Source organism: Mirounga leonina, unplaced genomic scaffold (assembly GCF_011800145.1).
Source record: "Mirounga leonina isolate KUSES-001 unplaced genomic scaffold, KU_Mleo_1.0 Mir_94, whole genome shotgun sequence".
NCBI classification, from domain to species: Eukaryota; Metazoa; Chordata; class Mammalia; order Carnivora; family Phocidae; genus Mirounga; species Mirounga leonina.
In genome coordinates this window covers 16,456,635-16,477,210 of record NW_023270855.1, presented here as the reverse complement: position 1 = coordinate 16,477,210, position 20,576 = coordinate 16,456,635, and the positions used below count along the sequence as shown (strand labels likewise).

General features: G+C 36.0%; 1 protein-coding gene across 1 annotated transcript in view; it reads left to right on the top strand.

The window, feature by feature from the left end:
* The window catches only part of CNTN6 (contactin 6), a 586,479-nt gene that overhangs the window by 390,220 nt on the left and 175,683 nt on the right, over positions 1-20,576 (top strand). The window contains 2 exon segments of the mRNA XM_034996895.1: positions 8,305-8,431; positions 15,172-15,347. Of these exon segments, the coding sequence (XP_034852786.1) occupies positions 8,305-8,431; positions 15,172-15,347 (303 nt within the window).

Sequence of the window (20,576 nt, the reverse complement as noted above, 5' to 3'; positions counted from 1 at the left end):
TTTTTGCTATAAAAGATGACATGACTCTTAACATGGGTTAAGAGCTGATTTTCCATGAAAAGTTTTGTGGAACTGTTTACAAATGCCAAAATGTGACTGCCTTAGAGACAATCAAATGTTCTCAATATTCAGGGGGAGGACAATGAACTTTAGACACTGGTAGGTTTAATCCAGTATTAGATCATAGGATATATATTTTTTCATGGAAGATGAAAGAGGAAGAAAACTGGGATGGAAACCTACGTTAATTTTCAATAACTGCATGGTTTTCTTTTAATTACCATTTAAAAGTATTTTTCAGTGTACCTTTATTGCAGAGTTCTTACTTTACTGTCAAGTAAAATAATTTTATAGAGTAGCATTATAATTATAGGTGATTTTATAATACTAGGTATTATCAATACAATTATTTAATAATTGTCAACACTCTTCCTAACCCCTAGCACCTTCTTAAAGTAAAAGTACTTGAAAAAGCATTTTGGTTTCTTGGTTTTGATATCATATTGTCACAGTTTTAGCTGTTCTTGTACAGAAAACCAATGTTGTCTTTGCTTTCTGACAGTATAAACAAAGCAACAAAAGTGTACTATTATTTAATCATTCCATTACAGTCTAGGAAAAAAAAAAACTGAAAATTTACTAAAAGAGACCAATTAGTTAACAAGCTAGGCTTTTCACTGGTATGAACTCAAGCTCTTCAAATATTGATCATAACAAATACAAATGAATACATAAGATACCAACTGATGGGGCGCCTGGGTGGCTCAGTTGGTTAAGCGACTGCCTCCGGCTCAGGTCATGATCCTGGAGTCCTTGGATCGAGTCCCGCATCGGGCTCCCTGCTCGGCAGGGAGCCTGCTTCTGCCTCTGACCCTCCCCCCTCTCATGTGCTCTCTCTCTCTCATTCTCTCTGTCTCAAATAAATAAATAAATAAAAATCTTTAAAAAAAAAAGAATTTAAAGATACCAACTAATGATAATTCACTAAGACAAGCTTTTGTGACTTCTAAAATAAACCAAAGTTTGTTAGAAAATGCCTTGCTCTGTTAGTTAAAAATTCTTAATCTACCAAATGAGAATGAAAATGTGTCTCACCAAAGGTACCGCGGAGATTTAACTTATTAATTGGTGTATATAAAGGTCCTTTGAAAACCTCCAATCACTCTCCTAAATATAAGGTATTATTAAGTCAAATTATACCCCAAATTTGGATTATATTAAATTTGAACAGCACTTTTCTTGGAGTGAAGGTAAAGGAAGGTAAATAAATGAACATTTCTTGTCTGGCTCTTTTGTGCATGGCACTATGCTAGGTGGTTCATATGCATTATTTCAGGCAGGTTTTTTCTTGGGGGGCAGGAGGGTGGTTGGAAATTTCTACAAAAAGAATAGAAAAGCCATTTATATTCTACGATCAAAAATTAGATTACCACGTCAACTTATTTCTTTTCAGTTTCTTTCCTTCATTTAAAAAGAAAATCTGTTACAGTTGATCTTTGAACAATATGGGTGTTAGGGTTGCCAACTCCCTGTGCACTTGAAAATTCACGTGTAACTTTGATTCCCCAAAAACTTAACTGCCAATAGCCTACTGTTGCCCAGAAGACTTACTGATAATATAAACAGTTGATTAACACATATTTTGTCTGTTATATGTGTTATATACAGTGTTCTTATAATAAAGTAAGCTAGGTATAATAAAATGTTATTAGGGCGCCTGGGTGGCTCAGTCGGTTAAGCGTCTGTCTTTGGCTCAGGTCTTGATCCTGGAGTCCTGGGATCAAGTCCCACATCCGGCTCCCTGCTTGGCAGGGAGTCTGCTTCTCCCTGTGCCCCTCACCCCACTTGTGCTCTCTCTCTCTTTCTCTCTCTCAAATAAATAAATTTTTAAAGTTTTAAAAAAATTAAAAAATAAAATGTTATTAAGGAAAATCATAAGAAACAGAAAATACATTTATAATACTGTACTATAAATAATCCACATATAAGTAGACTGTGCAATTAAAACCCATGTTGTTCAAGAGTCAGCTGTATTTTCTTTGGTATATTCTGTGTGATTTTAAACATTCAAACTATGAAAAATTATGCTAGCAAAATGAAAACCTTTATCCCAAATAAAACTCTCCCCCAAAATAAAAATTATTAAAATTTGATAAAATTGTAGCCATCTTTCTATGCCTCTAAATACAGAGCATTTAGATTAATATGTAGATAGATAAATGCATAGAACAATGCTTTTATAAAAATGGGATCATATCATAGATAGTACTTTTAACATGAGGGTTAAATTTTATTTTAGTTTAACAAAAGTAAAAATAAAATGAAGAGGATAAAGTAAAAGTAAAAATGAAGAGAATTTTGAACTTCTAATAAATTATTTGAGTCAACAAAGATATATATATTTGTATTTGTTTTTCTAAAAGATTTCTCAAAATGTACTAAATAATACTAAGAGGTTAGAGTGTTTATGCTTTTAAAAATTGTATATACATATAATACATATGTATTTTCATCATTTGACTCTTTGCTATAAAAGATATTAGCACTCACATATTTCTTTTTTTTTTTAAAGATTTATTTATTTTAGAAACAGAGAGAGAGAGAGAGCATGGGTGAGGGGCAGAGGGAAAAGGAGACAGAAATTCTCCAGCAGACTCCCTGCTGAATGAAGAGCCAGACTCAGGCTTAATCCCAGGACCCTGAGATCATGACCTGAGCTGAAATCAAAAGTTAGATGCTTAATCAGCTGAGCCACCCAGGAGCCCCAGCACTCACACATTTCTATTTATATTCCCTTATGACCCTTCATTTTTCTATTTTTATTATTATATGTACATTATCCAAGTTTATAGCTTTCATATTCTGTTCTGTAACTAAAAATAACATGTATTTTAAGTATTAGTTTTATATTTATATATATTCAAAGTGCCTCCTATTCTTCCTTCTTTCTTGAGAGTTATATATTGGTTCATTTTTAATTGGATGGATTTCATTGTTAAGTCATTTCTTTAAGAATAGTCATTTATGTTACAGTCTCCTGGAGGTTTTTTTTTTTTTTTTTTTAAGGTAAAGAATGTTGGATGCCATTATACTTGGAAGATAGCGTGGGTGATAATAGACATGTCACCCTTTTATTCAGAATATTGTAGACTTTCTTGCCCACTGTCTTCTGGTATAGAAGGCTGCCATTTTAAAATCTAAATTAATTTAATATTTTCTTTCATTCTTTTAGATGATATTCTGTTTCAGCCTGGTCTTCTTAAGCTTTTCTTTAACTTTGAAGATCACTTAACTAACACATGCCTCGGTATTAAGTGCTTTCTCTTAAATGTCCTTAGAACATGGTATATTCTTTAAATATATGGGAAATTTTCTTTATGATATCTGCTGCTGATACATTTGTTTTATTCTCTATCTCAATGACATCAAAGATTTTATGTTTGTTCATCTTTATCTTTCTTGTTCATTGCCTATTTTTCAGTTGCTTTTGATCTGTGCTTTTTCAACTTCATTGATTATAATTACCTCAAAATGTCCCTTTATGTCAGTAATTTGACTTCAGTAGGTATCTGTTTTGTTTCTTACTTATTCTAATTGATTTATTAGTTCTTTAGTGATGCTTTTTGGTTTGCAATTTGTATCCTTACATTTGTAACCTCCTGATTTATCTGATTCTATTGTTTCTTTTTTCATTGCCATTGAGTTTTGTTAGCTTTTTCTGAATTCATTTTTTACTCCACGGCATGAAATAGTTTTGAGAAATTTCCTAGATTGGTATTCTGTCTATCTTTGGCATGCTATGTTTTTCACTTTTATGGTTGCAATATATTTGCATAGTTACTCTTCCATTTCTTTTCATTTGCTCATACTTGAGGAAATGTGTACAGACAATTCATGTATTATTTTAGAGAGGATGTTTCTTATTTTGTCTCATCATATCAAGGACCTTTTTTTTTCCCCCTCCCCCTTAGCTCCAGTTTGGAAGCTGAATACATCACGAGTACCCACATTTTTAACTTGAGGGAATGATGGGATTGAGGAAGTTCAGTCTTTATTGGGAAACTTGGGTACTTCTCTCTGTTTTAAGGTTTTTATTTAATTATTATTTATTTATAAGTGGTGTGTAGCAACATTATTGGTGGAGGAGTCATAGGTATACTTCCCCTGGGGAGATGGATTGTTTATTAGAGTTGGACTCTAGAGGTTTTACCAAGTGAGTGTATAGGCATGAAACTATTAGTCTGTAAAATACAGTCAGCTTTACTATTCACACTTTCCTGCTTCACTTTCTGCTTACCATAAGCTCTGTCACTCCTCTTCCGGCTGAAGAGGAAAAAGATTAAAATGCATTATGTATATAACAACTTTGCTTAACTCCAGAACTGGAGGTTGTTATGAGAATTCTCAGCATTTTGTCATTTCACCAGTAAATCTCACTGGAAGTGAGGATGAGAATAAAGAGTCAAAAATTCACTTCTCTGAACAGGGCAAATTCTTCTCACTGCACCATTGTTTTTGTTGTTGTTGTTGTTTGCTTCTTTGTTTGTTTTGATTAAAGTCAGTGGCAATGGGATTTGTCCCTTGTTCAGACATTGTTCATTTCTGTTGTTTACTTGTTGTTTATTTGCATTTATAATTTCTTGACCATTTCATTAGCTGTTGGAGTAAAATGAGTCTGTATTGCACCCTCAGTCCACTCTTTCTCAACTAGCTTTTACAACAACACAAACATATAAGACTAAATATGGCTATTTTACAGCTGAAAGTTAAGTAAATTGTCCACCATTATGTAGCTAGTAACTGACAAGGCTAGAATTAAAACCTGTCTGTCTCCACTTCTAGGTTATTGATGGAGTATACTGAAATTATAATTGAAAATAAAGTTAACAAAATATTTTACCTGGGTGCAAATATTTTGGAAGACTAAAGGGAAGGAATTAGATCTGAATGGATAATGAAAACAATGAAGAAGGAATCAGGATACTCAAGTTTAATTTCTTGCTGTTTCTTAAAGCAGGTGGTGAATTTGGAAAAAAGATGATCCAACTTCCTGAGTTTCAGTTTCCTTGTCTATAATAATGGTGATGATGACAATGGTAGTGGTGATTGTCATGATATGGGACTACACATTTACTTGTACCAGAAACAATATGATGGACTTTATAAGCAGTATACCATTAAATCTCAAAACAACCATTTGATATACATATATCTATTTTACCAATGAAGATACTGAGAATTATTCAAACTCACTAAGGCTCATTTGATTCAGGGACACATACTCTCTCCCTCTCTTTCTTAAGATTTATTTATTCATTTGAGAGAGAGAAATAGAGAGGAGGGAGGGGCAGAGGAAGAGGGAGAAAGAATCCTCAAGCAGATTCCCTGCTGAGTGCAGAGCCTGATGTGGGGCTTGGCCCCAAGATCCTGAGATCATGACCTGAGCTGAAATCAAGAGTCAGACACTTAACTGACTGAACCAACCAGGCAGCCCATAGGAGCACAGACTCTCAACCACTAGCTCTATTGTCTTTCCATACCAAAAGTCTAGCCTGAATGGTCTACAAAAGACCTACCGACTTTGAAATGTAGAACTATGGTAAGCAGAGGAGATGACCATGCTCTTACATGTCTCTCAAATATAACTATTAGAGTTATGGACTCAGTGTCCTAAAATTAAGTCTTAATATGATGAGATTTATGCTTTATGTTGTTTATTTCAACTTAAAAACAAAACAAAACAACAAAACAGCATTTCTTCACCTTAAACATGAGAATTGAACTCTTCATCCTCCTTTTCCCCTTCCTTTTTTTTCTTAACAATTCCGTCTAAATGCCATGAAGGGAGTTAAGTAAGGTATGTGTCCACATGAGTGTGGAAGATGAGAGTTACAGTGGCCCAGCATAAGGTCATAGAGCCTGAGAGGGATGAGAAACATATCCTTGCAGGGTAAAGTGTAGGGCAGTGGTGGTTCAGTGGCGAAGAGGCAGAGTTCAATAAAGGCAATAAGGATACCTACGGTGGGGTAGTCTGGCCCAGGATATCAGAGTCTGAGAAGGCTCAGGAGGGTTCCATTGCCAGGAGAGGGTGATGAAGGTGGAAACCTGGATTCTGGTGTTGGAACCAAGCAGAGTAAGGACAGTCTCCATAGGGAAGGGGTGTTCCAGTGTGCGTTGTTAGATCTGAAGGATGTGAGAAAATTATGCACTGTGGAATATGACCATGCACAGCGTGTCAGAGGTCAAGTGAAGTGAAAGAGAATCCACAAAGGATGGGATGCTGCACAAGGTCAGTACCTGAGGAGGTGAGAAGGGAGGGAACAGCCCAATAAGTGGTTTCAGGGCAGGTGTGGGAGTAAACTTGGGAGCACATATCAGGACCTTTACAAAGAAGGTGGTAGCAGTAACTGGAGATTAGTTATATACAGGGGAATTGAACAAATGCATAAATATGTCTATACACATATACACATGCTGAATGAGAAGGTCTCAGAACAAGAACACCTCAATAACATTGAGTACACTTAGCATCCAGATCATGGTTTCTAAATACCATTCTCTAATAAAAGAATCCAGGTTTCCTTGGTGGTCGGTGGCGGGTGGGGGGTGGAGACTACTTCCATGGCAAGGGTAGGAGATACACAAGATAATTCTGGAACACTTTCTTGTACCAAAAAGTAAGGAAAAGTTCAAAGAATGATAGGCACATGTCAAAAAGACAAACCACTTTAAATGGGCTCCTGCTGGCCAAATCATTGACAATTTGGCCATCAAAATAATATTAATGGCTTATAACTTGTTTAATAAAATAAGAACTCATGGAGTCACACTGACATAGTAGACAAGTTTGATAGAAATATATTAATAAAACACTTAAATATTCAATGAAGAACAGTATATTTGCATTGTCTCAAAAATACCTAAACACAAAATACTTACTAATTATAAAGAGGAAAAAAAGTGGACATCTGGGTGGCTCGGTTAGTTAAGCATCTACCTTTGGCTCAGATCATGATCTCAGGGTCCTGGGATCAAGCCCTGTGTCAGGCTCCCTGCTCAGCGGGGAGTCTGCTTGTCCCTCTTCCTCTGCCCTTCTCCCCTGCTTGTGCCCCCTCTCTCTCTCTTCAATGAATAAATAAAATCTTTAAAAAAAAAAGAGAGAAAGAAAGGAAGTAACTTTATAGTGAAGTCTGGCAGGCAGTACCTTAATCAGTGACCAAAGTTAACTTCAGCAGTTCTGGGGCAAATAGAAGTCCTGTACCACCTGATAGGACACAGTATAAAGCACACAGTATTCCTGAATCTAATCATACTGAAACAGCAGACACTAAGGAGCACCCAGCTGGGCAAGGGACTGGGGGACAGAGGATAAGACAATATGATCAATATATTCTGGCAGATGGAGGAGGAGTCTTCTTCAAGGTGATAATTTTTAAAAATAAGAGCCATTTTTCACTGGTTTCATTACGTTTTTTAAAGTCTTCATAGACCCTTTTATTACCTATACCCTCAACATACATCTCCTACCAGGTCCACTACCCTGTCCTTGGTAGCTGACTGCTCAGACAAACCCAAAGTGAGTGAAACTTTACCAAATTACTGCCTTGTAATCTTTGGTGATGTCAAAGTCAGAAAAATCAAGGAAAGAGTCGGGAACTGTCCCACACTGAAGAAGACTAAAAAGATACAATTAAATGAAAACTGTGATTCTTGACTGGATCCTTTTGCTATAAAAGATTTTATTAGAAAAATGCTGAAGTGGGGCCTGAGGATTAGATACTCATACTCAATGTTATTTTTTTTTTTAATTTGATGGTTTTACTGAGTTTATGTACAAGAATGTACTTCTTAGGAAATATAAAAGTCTTTTGGGATGATGTGGCATTGGTTTGCAAAACTATTCTGAATGGTTCAGAAAAATAAATATTTCTTTGTACCATTCTTATAAGATTTTCTGTGTATTTGAGATTGTTTCAAAATAAAAGTTGGGGCACCTGGGTGGCTCAGCCGTTAAGCATCTGTCTTCGGCTTAGGTCATGATCCCAGGATCCTGATATCAAGCCCCACATTGGGCTCCCCACTCAGCGGGGAGTTTGCTTCTCCCTCTCCCACTCCCCCTGCTTGTGTTCCCTCTCTAGCTGTCTCTTTCTCTCTCTCTCTGTCAAATAAAAAAAATAAAAAAAAATAAGATAAAATAAAATAAAATAAAAGTTAAAAAAATGTATATTGACTTGATATCTAATACAGAGTTGCATTCAAACCAGGGTCAAATGTTTCACCTGGTGTTTACTCTTCTGTTTTCAGGTGCTGGTCTTTTGAGTCGTCCTATTTTTACCCAGGAGCCACAAGATGTTATTTTTCCTTTGGATTTATCAAAATCTGAAATCATCCTGAATTGTGCTGCCAGTGGTTACCCTTCACCTCATTATAGGTAAAGTCCTAGCTCTGGGCACAACACTGTTTTTTTCTTTGTCTTGGATGTAAAACATACATACAATAAAGTGCTTAGACTTACCTAATTTGAAGGGTGCAGCTCAGTCAGTGATTTTTTACATGGGTATACAGCTGAGTGCCCACCACTCAAATAAAGATACATACATTTTCAGTATCCTCAAGTGTTCCCTCATGCCACTTTCCAGGTGATAACTACCCTACCCCCAGCCCAGGACTCTGTCTTATTCATTAGATTGACTTACAAGAGTTATTCTTGAGATTGGTACCATGGAGTGCCATGTTGTGGCTAGAGTTGAGAGGAAAAAAAAGAGAAATAAGGAAAAAGGAAGAAAGGAAAGGAAGAAAGAGAAAAGAAATGGAACAGAAAGATGGAGGGAGAGAAGGAAGAAAAAACAGACAAGTAAAAAGAAGCACAAGAAGATAGGAAGAAAGCAAGAAAGAAAGAGAAATAGAAAGGATGGGAAAAGCAAGAAAAGGAAAAGATTTGCTTCTTCAATTTGAAAGACTCTAAAGTAGAAGCTACTTTCTTCCCCCAATTTGGGGCTACAGGCTCAGTTGCCCCAGTTACAATGACTGTGAAAATGTTCCCCTAAACAATTTTAAATGAGATGCAGACTTTTTATTTTATCAGATCAATTTCTGTGACTCCACCGGCATATACCATTGCCGAAAAAGCACTGATTTTAGAAATACATGTTGAATACAGCTATGTACCCTCAAAGCAGAAAAAGATTTTTTTTTTCTGGGCAAGTAGAAAAAAATTATGTTTGTTTCTCACATATTACCTAAAAAATAACAGGAAGGAAAAGTCAGTAATGTTTTTGTTCTTACGAGGTTACAATAAAAGCAGAGGGGTGCCTGGGTGGCTCAGTCGGGTAAGTGTTGGACTCCTGATTTGCTCAGGTTCATGATCGCAGGGTCATGAGATCAATCCATGCATGGACCTCCCCACTGAACATGGAGACTGCTTAAGATTCTTTCTCCCTCCCTTTCTGCCCCTCCCCTACTCCCGAGGAAGCATGCATGTGCACGTGCTCTCTCTCCCTCTCTAAACAACAACAAAAAAGGCAGAATTTGATCCACACTGTGAGAGGAATTCACAAATTTAAAACTATATACATGTATATACCATGCTTGTATAAATAATAAGGATATTTTGTTGGTAAGAACTGCACATGCAATGTGAATATCAGGAAAGACAATAAATATTAAAATGACTGTTGTAGCTTTGTCTTCTAAAAGCGTTTTTTTAAAGCCTAATTTTTAGCAGTGAAATTGAATTGACACACATGAAAAGTAACAATTTCAGTCCATTTTGGCAAAATAAACTGGTTTTGCCTACTTTTTTATGTTGCATTAGAAATACCATATTTATATGTATAATCATTTTGATCTTAAAATGTCTGGTTAATTTAATAAATGGTTTAAAAGCACAAAGTTAGAGACAACTCTCACCTTGTATTTTATTGGACTTACTTCGGCATTTTTTTTTTTTTTTTTTTACAACAAAGGAACTGAAAAACTATGTCTTCTCATTACTTACTAAAGCTTCCCTATCTGTAACATACCCAAACAAATGAAGCCCATCAGTTAGGTGATCATTTACTTTATAAACTGGTTCTCTCAATTCAGGGTTTGTATGTTTGTTTGTTTTCCTTAAACAGTAGTTGGTCTTATTTAATTTAATGTACGGTTAAATATATAAAAATCTGATTAATACATTTTTCACAATTAATACTTAAAGTTGTAATTTTATTTTTGAGAGCTAATTTGATTGATCATCACCCTTGGTAGGGTTTATTAGAGGAAAAACTATACATGAATTCCTGTAAAATAAGAAATATTTGCTAAGTATAGATAAGATAAATCATCAATCATTATATAATTGGCTTGTAACAAGCAGAAAGATGTAAAGTAGTGGATCTCATGACAAGTTGCTCACTAGCTTTTACTTATGAAGAAATATTCTGAATGAAGAGACTACAGATTTCACTGTTGTTAAAGTCTTCTGTTTCTAAGAGATTTGTGAATTAGTAGGCTAAAGACAGGTAATTTAGCTTCTTATTTTCAATCCCCTTAACCTGGTTTAGCTCATCTCTAATATTATATCATAAAATACTCATAGGCAAGAGGCTTTGGAAAGAGAGTGAAAAAAGAGCTGTTTTTAATGCTTAAATGTCAGCCTCAGACCCAATTTCCATGATAATAAAGCAAAGGGCAGAGATATTTCAGATAATGCACATTAGCAACAAAATGTGAAATTTTAGCTTTAATATGACCCTTTCTAACTTAAATTTTATTAAAAAGACTAATTCATAACCTTAGATTGTGTGTGTTTGTGTGTGTGTGTGTGTGTGTGTGTGTGTGTGAACGTGCATGTGCGTAATAGAGGGAAAATCTTTATGATAGACATTCTAACATTATTTGAGATAATTTGAATATACTGTGAAGTCATGTGAAAGAGCCTTTGATTAGAATGAAGAGTTATCATTTCTAGTCACAGCTCTGATATTTAATATGTGACTTTGGAACAATCATTTCTCTGTCTTGTCATCAGCTTCCTTATCCATAAAGTGAGGGTGTGGTTGATTTTAAGACATGTTTTCCTTATTCTTTTTTTTTTTTTTTTTAATATTGAGTATGTATTTCCAGAGTTAGGAACACTTTTCTTTGACATACTACAATATCACTATCATACTTAAATATTTATCAATAATTCATTAATATTATCCAATATTCTCTAGGACTCAACCTTCCCAGATTGGTTCATACATATTTTTTCTAGTTGACTTGTTAAGATCAATTTTTAATTTTTTTTTTTAAGATTTTATTTATTTGTTTGCCAGAAAGAGAAACAAAGAGCACAAGCAGGGGGAGTGGCAAGCAGAGGGAGAAGCAGGCTCCCCGTTGAGCAAGGAGCCCAATGTGGGACTCGATCCCAGGACCCTGGGATCATGACCTGAGCCAAAGGCAGACATTTAACCGACTGAGCCACCCAGATGTCCCAAAATCAATTTTTAAATTAGGTTAGCACAATGTCCAAAAAATAGCAAGGAAGATTGTGTGACTGGAAAGAACAGAACTCAATACTAAGTTTCACAGACTCACAGAAGGGGGCAAAAGCAGAATCAGAATCAAAACATCAGTTCAATAAATGAAAGAAGGTGATCAGTGGTTAACTGGATAAAATGAACAGTCTGCTGCTGTCTGGCAGAGATCCCTAGGCCTTTTTTTTTTCCACTTTACTTTGTTTTTATTATTTTTTCCTGCCCTCATGGAGTTTATTTTTATTTTACTTTATTTTTTAATTAACATATAATGTGTTACTGGTTTTGGAGGTGCAGGTCTGTGATTCATCAGTCTTATATAATACCCAGTGCTCATTACATCACATGACCTACTTAATGTCCACCACCCAGTTACCCCATCCCTCCACCCCACATGTTTTCCTTCTTTTAGTAATTTCTCTTTAGGAAAAGAAATCTCCTGGGGGAAAATAAGTAATATCTAAAGCATAACTTTGGAAATAGTTTAAAAGCAACTTGTCTTCCAGTCACTTCCCGTGAAGTGAACGCATGAACAAATAGGATTTCAGTGCAAGTGTGAAAGTACAGAAATGTGAGGCAAGTGTGAACAAATCTTTCCTGTAGAAAGGATCACTCTTAATTTTTTAAAGACCAGGGAACACGTGAGAATTAAAGAGGAAGCTTTGCAAAGGGAAGGAAAATGGGTTACCCAAAGTTGGTACTTGGATGGGATTGCTTATACTTAAAAGTCTAAGATAATCAGATAGCAATGAGCTTATTTCCAGCTCAGAATATTTATTTAATTTGGGAAAATGAAGCAACATACACATAAATGATTTCTATGCCAGATACACTCTATCAGAAGAAGGTCTTTGAATGTCATGGAGGATTTCTGACAGATCTCCTCTTGACCTGATCACCACAGGAAGTTCCTTTCTCTAATTTAGTCTGCTCTACCCTAGTCATGAAGACATTCTTAAGTCTGAGAAGGGTTAGGTGTCTTTGAATAAGAATCATAGCAGTAGTCACTCTGCCCTTTATTCTTTTCATTCATTTTCTCATTTCATCTTCTTAACAAACCCATGGGATAAAGCAGGATATACATTATTGTACAAATTTTATAATTGATTGATATGACTTCTGGAGAAATTAGATGACTCATCCAGGGATACACAGGAAGGGAATGTCAAAGCTAGGCCAAGGACTCTTTCCACAAGGTCAGTGGTGTCAAATTTAGTGCACATTATAATCACCCAGAGAGACTGTTACAAATTTAACTTTTGGAGTTCTCCTTCATAAGTCTAGGAATGGGCTCAGAAATAAACACTTTTAACAAGCACTCAATATAATTCTGAAACAAGGCCTAGTTCTGAAACACACACACACACACACACACACCTATTATCTAAGGACAACAAACATAGCCCTAAGCCATTATATTCTTGATACAGGGCTTAACTACTTAATATTAAAGGATGTTCTCCAGAAAAAGGTCAAAATTTTAGTTCAAATTCATTATGTTTCCTGGAATTAATATGGTATTAATGCAGATGTTAAAAATAATCATTTAAAGCATATTTCCTACTTTGCATTGTAGGAAAATTCTCCTGGGTATGCAATCCTATCAGTAATGTGTTTATGACGATCACTTGAATTCATTAATACTATTCCTCCACTGATTTAAATATATTAATTAGGACAAAGCCCACACCAGGAGCTGAACCCCTGATCTATATGCACAGTTTAATAATCATTGTACCATGGTGATTAGAACAATTATGAGGATACTGTGAAAAATTCATTTGCTGCAGCTAAGCCAACAACTTTGAATTTTTGTTGAAAAACAATTACCAAGCTTAATTAGGAGCATGTAATGATGACAGCAGTTATTTCAGCGATTGATTCCAAAATTAAAGAGAGCTGGCAAACTAAGTGTGGTATATCCTTTGCTTTGAAAATGAAAGGGAACATGGAGGTCCAAAGATCATGCCCTGTAAGCAAATTGTGAAAGACAGTATTATAGAGCTAGTGAGAAGAATATTAGAGTCTTGGGATAGGCCTAAAAAAGAAAATGTTTCTATATTTTTTTCCTCCAAACATTGAGAACAAAAAACTGTACAGATTTCTCTAGAAAAAAAAATTTGACAAAGTTCAGGCAAATGAAACACACTGGTTTGGGCTGTTGTCTTTCAACTTCTTTTTATTAAAAGGAAGTTGAAGTACACAAGAATTGGCTAAATAATTTTAAAGTTGATTGAAAACCTCTGATTGGTTTGATATTTGGTCAATCACTTCTCATCTTTCATATGGTGGAGGATTACCTAAGTTTGTATTTCTTTTCTACTATGGTAGACATTTGGATTTTTCAAGATGTTCCTAAAGAAGTCAATGACATTTGGAAGAATACCATAAAATGTAATTTCTTTTGTATAGTTAGCCACCCTCATCAAAATATTTTTTTTAAAGATTTTTTATTTATTTATTTGAGAGAGAGAATGAGATAGAGAGAGCATGAGAGGGGGGAGGGTCAGAGGAAGAAGCGGACTCCCCGCTGAGCAGGGAGCCTGCCGCGGGACTCGATCCCGGGACTCCAGGATCATGACCTGAGACGAAGGCAGTCGCTTAACCAACGGAGCCACGCAGGCGCCCCCCTCATCAAAATATTTTTAATATGATCTTAGCATGAAAGGGAAAATCATAACAAAGCTGGCATTCTAAATATACATGGTTTGGAAATTAGCTATGTTCCATAGGGTAAAGCCATTCCTTTGTTTTTCTACAAGTTATAGGGTGAAAGGTGGGTGAAATAGGTTTGGTTAGAGATAGTTACTGGGTATTCATTCATCTTAAAATGATCAAATGGAATTTTCTAAAACATCTTACAGTTCTTTGAAAATAAATATAACTGTAAGGCCCTTCTGCTACTTAATTCATGTACTAAAAGATTATTGACTAATAGGTAAACCAAGAAACTTTTTGCTGCCTAAAATAAAAACCTCCCAAATTGCATTTGTTTTGTTAAAGTATAATTTTAGGTTGGCATTTCTAAGTACTGTTGAAATATATTCAGTGTGATTAATTTTCCAAGTAAGAGATGAACAGAAACAATCATGTTCTAAAGTAGGCAGGTTATTAATGTTTTGTTATCAGCCTCAACTTGGCATTGGAAAATCTTTGCTGGCTTTCTTTATGCCATTTGTAATATATGCTTCTTGGATTTCTATCTCTAAATCATTTTCAATGTCCAATTTTTTAGTATCAGTTGTGGGTGTTCAGGTATGGTATATGTTATTTGAAAAGTCGCTGACAGAATAGAATGGCTAGTATCTTTGTCTGAATGTTTCAGTTTTATTTCTCATGTCAAGAGTTATGTTGCCTCTTTGGACACATGTGGGTGAATGTTTGTGATTCATAAAGAGTGGAAGATCTTTCAAATAACCTAGTTATTAATATCACTGAGCTACTGAATATAGTCATCTTTGGTGAAACTGAAGAATTGTCTCCACGTGTAATCATGTTTGTTGTTTGTTGTTGTTGTTTTAAATGGTCCTAGCAAATACATACATACATACATACATACATACATACATACATGCGTAAATGGTCCTAGCAGTTACAACCACATGTTGTTTAAGATTAGGAGTGGTCAACTCTGTATATTATAACATAATTTGATTTTTTTCCCTTGAAGGTGGAAGCAAAATGGCACAGATATTGATTTTACCATGAGTTATCACCACAGGTTGGATGGAGGCAATTTGGCAATCAGTAGCCCCCGTACAGATCAAGATATTGGCATGTACCAGTGCCTGGCCACCAACGCTCTGGGGACGATTCTGAGTCGGAAGGCAAAGCTCCAATTTGCATGTGAGTTTGTGGGGGACAATCTAATCCCTGTGTTTTTTTAATACAATATTTTTTATATTCATATTAGGAAAAAAATCTGGCTTTGCTAATCATCTGTTCTTTGAGAGAGATTAATTTATGGAGGTAAAAAGTTTTAACTATGCATTTTATGAATTCTCTCTTGGGGATAGTCAAAATCCTCTTTTAAAAAAGAAGAAAATATCAGTGTTATTATATTTTATAAATTATGTTTAGAAACATATCTAAAAGTTCCAGATATAAATATTAAGAAAAAGATGTATGACATATTACTATTTTTCTTTCTTTCTTTTTTTTTCTTCTTCTTCTTTTGCATTATATATTAGTGTTCAGAGCACAGGAAGAAAAAGCTGAGGGTAGAGATGTCTTTTGGAGGAGGTGGGTGTTCTCTCAGGAAAAGTGATTATGCACCCACAGTTTGATGTAGGTGGAAATAAAGTGGTTGCCAAAGGCAGGCTTTATATTAACTGTAACAATGTCCAGCTGCATCACATAAATGTCATCCAAGTAATTACCCTGGTGACATTTGAGGACATTAGCCGATGAACAATAGACATATTGCCTCTTATATCCTTTATATGTAGTGTTTCCAGAGACTGAAATGTTTCATATTGGATCCAGGAATACCCTTGATTGAAAGTAATTATATCTGTTGATGTAGATGGAAGAGGAGCCTTGAATTTCTCTCTCTCTCTCTGTCTTTTTTATTCTTTAATTTCTCTCTTTACACCTCCTCCCCTACCCCTCCTCCACCCCTGCCCACCTGAGAGGACATATCAGGAGGCCAACGAGTTAGCAGCTAATCCTTTGGGTGCTCATGGAAAAGGGATATTCTGTCTGTTACTTTGAAAAAGTAATTGTTTTGAAATTTTATTAATGAAATATATATCCAGAGCCTATCTTGCAGAACTTCTGTAGTCATCAGTAGATACACGACTTAATAATTGAGCCTGTTTCCTGTTGCAGGTCTTGAGTTCCAAAGATTCCTTGCTCATGTACAGTTCCCCTTATGTTGGCCATTTTGGGAATGGTCTTGTTTCTGAATATGTGGGTGTGTGTGTATGTGCATATGTGTTCATGTGTGTATTTAGTCATATGTATATATACACAAGCATTCTATAGGTACATACACAAACATATATGTATATATATTCATATATACACAGACACACATATATGTACACACATACATAGCTGAATGAATCTGAATGCATTTATATGTGGAAATAGAAAAGACAGAAGTTTATGGAGCTAAGTGGAACATGAACAAAGGCTGGTGGCTATTTTGAAACTTAGGATAAAGATAATCACAATACTTGGTTTCTGCATTTTGCCCAAGATCATCATTTGGAAAAATAAAAGAGAACAAAATGCTGATCAGAAACTTATATTGTAGAAATAAATAATTGCTCCAGAGATTTTGAATGATTCTGCCACAGTAATTATTTATTTCTCCTGCTTGGATAGGATGTGACCCTAGAAGATACACATGAGTTGGATCAGATTCTGTAGGATAAATTTGACTTTCTGGTAGAGGAAATTTGACTTCCTGGGAGAGGAAAATAACTCTTTGAGTGTCTCTAGAGCTATGGATTCCATCTATTCATGACAACAACTGAATACCTATACCTAAAGTTAATGCACCGTGCTTAACAAAACTGTAGATTTCCTCTTCTTCATCCGCTTTTTAAAGAAAAATGTGTCTTTAAATTCCCTACATTATTATTTCTTATCCCTTTTCTGTTTAAAAATACATGTAACTAGGGGCACCTGGGTGGCACAGTCGGTTAAAGCGTTCAACTCTTGGTTTCGGCTGGGGTCGTGATCTCAGGGTCATGAGATCGAGACCCGCACGTTGGGCTCTGCACTCAGAATGGAGTCTGCTTGAGATTCTCTCCCCCTCTCCTCTGCCCCTCCCCCTTGTGCTCTCTCTCTCTAATAAATAAATAAGTTTTCAAAAAAAAAATTACATGTAACTAGGAGCCTCTTTAAGTTACAATATGTTTGCTAAAAAAAAAGAAAAGGTTTAAATTAAGAAGAAATTATATACTTTTATTTGGATGAGTGAGAGAAATCAAATCCGTCTTCACTGACTTTCCTGTTTCTTCATAAAATGTTCCTTTTTGGGTTGAAGGTGTATGACTGTTGATCTCTAAAAGCATTTCTTTTACTATTCATGCAGAAAGCAGGATGGCCTATATCCATTAATTGATCTTTCTTCTGAAAACTTAAAGGATTTTAGGTTCCAAGTCTGAAATTTAGGGAAACAAAAACAAGAACCACACCATCCTGTCGCTCTGTCCAGGACCTGTAGTGGTGCCATATGCCTGAAGTGTTTCCTGCTGGGTCCAGGGAGAGATTTACTTGAGTGTAATTATCTCTCTTCATTTTAACCAACCCTAAGCATAACCAGCACATTTTAGTAATTTAGAATTATTTCCCTCTATCTCCTGTGTCTCATAAGTACCCTGTGAACTCACTTCAGTCATTTGTTCAATCTGTGTAGTAAAGTACAGCTTTAAAAAAGGTGAAAATGCCAGATTTAACTTTGCCACCCACTGTTGTACAACTCTCCATGGTTTACTCAGGGTGGTTTACATGAAGATCTTAGGAATGAATCAAAAAATTGTTGGTGACTTACAGTCCAGGAACCTCTATTTACGAATCCTTTTGTCCTAATCTCATTTTAAAATATAGGATATTAATTTTGTAATATAGGTTTTCTGCAATTTCATCGAAACAAAGTACATTTGTATCTACATGTAAATCTACAGACAATTTGAGAAATGTTTATTCTTTATTTTTTTATTCTTATATTAATCCCCATACATTACATCATTAGTTTTAGATGAAGTGTTCCATGATTCATTGTTTGTGCACAACACCCAGTGCTCCATGCAGAATGTGCCCTCCTCAATACCCACCACCAGGCTAACCCATCCTCCCACCCCCCTCCCCTCTAGAACCCTCAGTTTGTTTTTCAGAGTCCATCATCTCTCATGGTTCGTCTACCCCTCCGATTTCCCCTGCTTCATTCTTCCCCTCCCGCTACCTTCTCTTCCTCTTTTTTTTTTTTCTTAACATATATTGCATTATTTGTTTCAGAGGTACAGATCTGAGATTCAACAGTCTTGCACAATTCACAGCGCTTACCAGAGCACATACACTCCCCAGTGTCTATCACCCAGTCACCCCATCCCTCCCACCTGACCCCCCACTCCAGCAACCCTCAGTTTGTTTCCTACAATTAAGAATTCTTCATATCAGTGAGATCATATGATACATGTCTTTCTCTGTTTGACTTATTTCACTCAACATAATACCCTCCAGTTCTATCCATGTCGTTGCAAATGGCAAGATCTCATTCCTTTTGATGGCTGCATAATATTCCATTGTATATATATACCACATCTTCTTTATCTATTCATCTGTTGATGGACATCTTGGCTCTTTCCACAGTTTGGCTACTGTGGACATTGCTGCTATAAACATCGGGGTGCATGTACCCTTACAGATCCTTACTTTTGTATCTTTGGGGTAAATACCCAGTAGTTCAATTGCTGGATCATATGGTAGCTCTATTTTCAACTTTTTGAGGAACCTCCATCCTGTTTTCCAAGTGGCTGCACCAGCTTGCATTCCCACCAACAGTGTAGGAGGGTTCCCCTTTCTCCGCATCCCCGCCAACATCTGTCGTTTCCTGACTTGTTCATTTTAGCCATTCTAACTGGTATGAGAGGGTATCTCATTGAGGTTTTGATTTCGATTTCCCTCATGCCGAGCGATATTGAGCACTTTTTCATGTGTCTGTTGGCCATTTGGATGTCTTCTTTGGAAAAATGTCTGTTCATGTCTTCTGCCCATTTCTTGATTGGATTCTTTGTTCTTTGGGTGTTGAGTTTGATGAGTTCTTTATAGATTTTGGATACTAGCCCTTTATCTGATATGTCATTTGCAAATATCTTCTCCCATTCTGTTGGTTCTCTTTTGGTTTTGTGGACTGTTTCCTTTGCTTTGCAAAGGCTTTTTATCTTGATGAAGTCCCAATAGTTCATTTTTGCCCTTGCTTCCCTTGCCTTTGGCGATGTTTCTAGGAAGAAGTTGCTTCAGCTGAGGTCAAAGAGGTTGCTGCCTGTGTTCTCCTTTAGGATTTTGATGGACTCCTGTCTCACATTGAGGTCTTTCAACCATTTGGAGTCTATTTTTGTGTGTGGTGTAAGGACATGGTCCAGTTTCATTCTTCTGCATGTGGCTATCCAATTTTCCCAACACCATTTGTTGAAGAGACTGTCTTTGTTCCATTGGACATTCTTTCCTGCTTTGTCAAAGGTGAGTTGACCATAGAGTTGAGGGTCCATTTCTGGGCTCTCTATTCTGTTCCATTGATCTATGTGTCTGTTTTTGTGCCAGTACCATGCTGTCTTGATGATGACAGCTTTGTAATAGAGCTTGAAGTCCGGAATTGTGATGCCGCCGGCTTTGCTTTTCTTTTTCAACATTCCTCTGGCTATTCGGGGTCTTTTCTGGTTCCATACAAATTTTAGGGTTATTTGTTCCATTTATTTGGAAAAAGTGGATGGTATTTTGATGGGGATTGCATTGAATGTGTAGATTGCTCTAGGTAGCATTGACATCTTCACAATATTTGTTCTTCCAATCCATGAGCATGGAAAGTTTTTCCATTTCTTTGTGTCTTCCTCAATTTCTTTCATGAGTATTTTATAGTTTTCTGAGTACAGATCCTTTGTCTCTTCGGTAGATTTATTCCTAGGCATCTTATGGTTTTGGATGCAATTGTAAATGGGATCGAGACCTTAATTGCTCTTTCTTCTGTCTTGTTGTTGGTGTACAGGAAGCCCCTGACTTCTGTGCATTGATTTTATATCCTGCCACTTGACTGAATTCCTGTATGAGTTCTAGCAGTTTTGGGGTGGAGTCTTTTGGGTTTTCCACATAAAGTATCATATCATCTGCAAAGAATGAGAGTTTGACTTCTTCTTTGCCAATTTGGATGTCTTTGATTTCTTTTTGTTGTCTGATTGCTGTGGCTAGGACTTCCAATACTATGTTGAATAGCAGTGGTGATAGTGGACATCCCTGCCGCGTTCCTGACCTTAGGGGCAAAGCTCTCAGTTTTTCCCCATTGAGAATGATATTTGCTGTAGGTTTTTCATAGATGGCTTTTATGATATTGAGGTATGTACCCTCTAT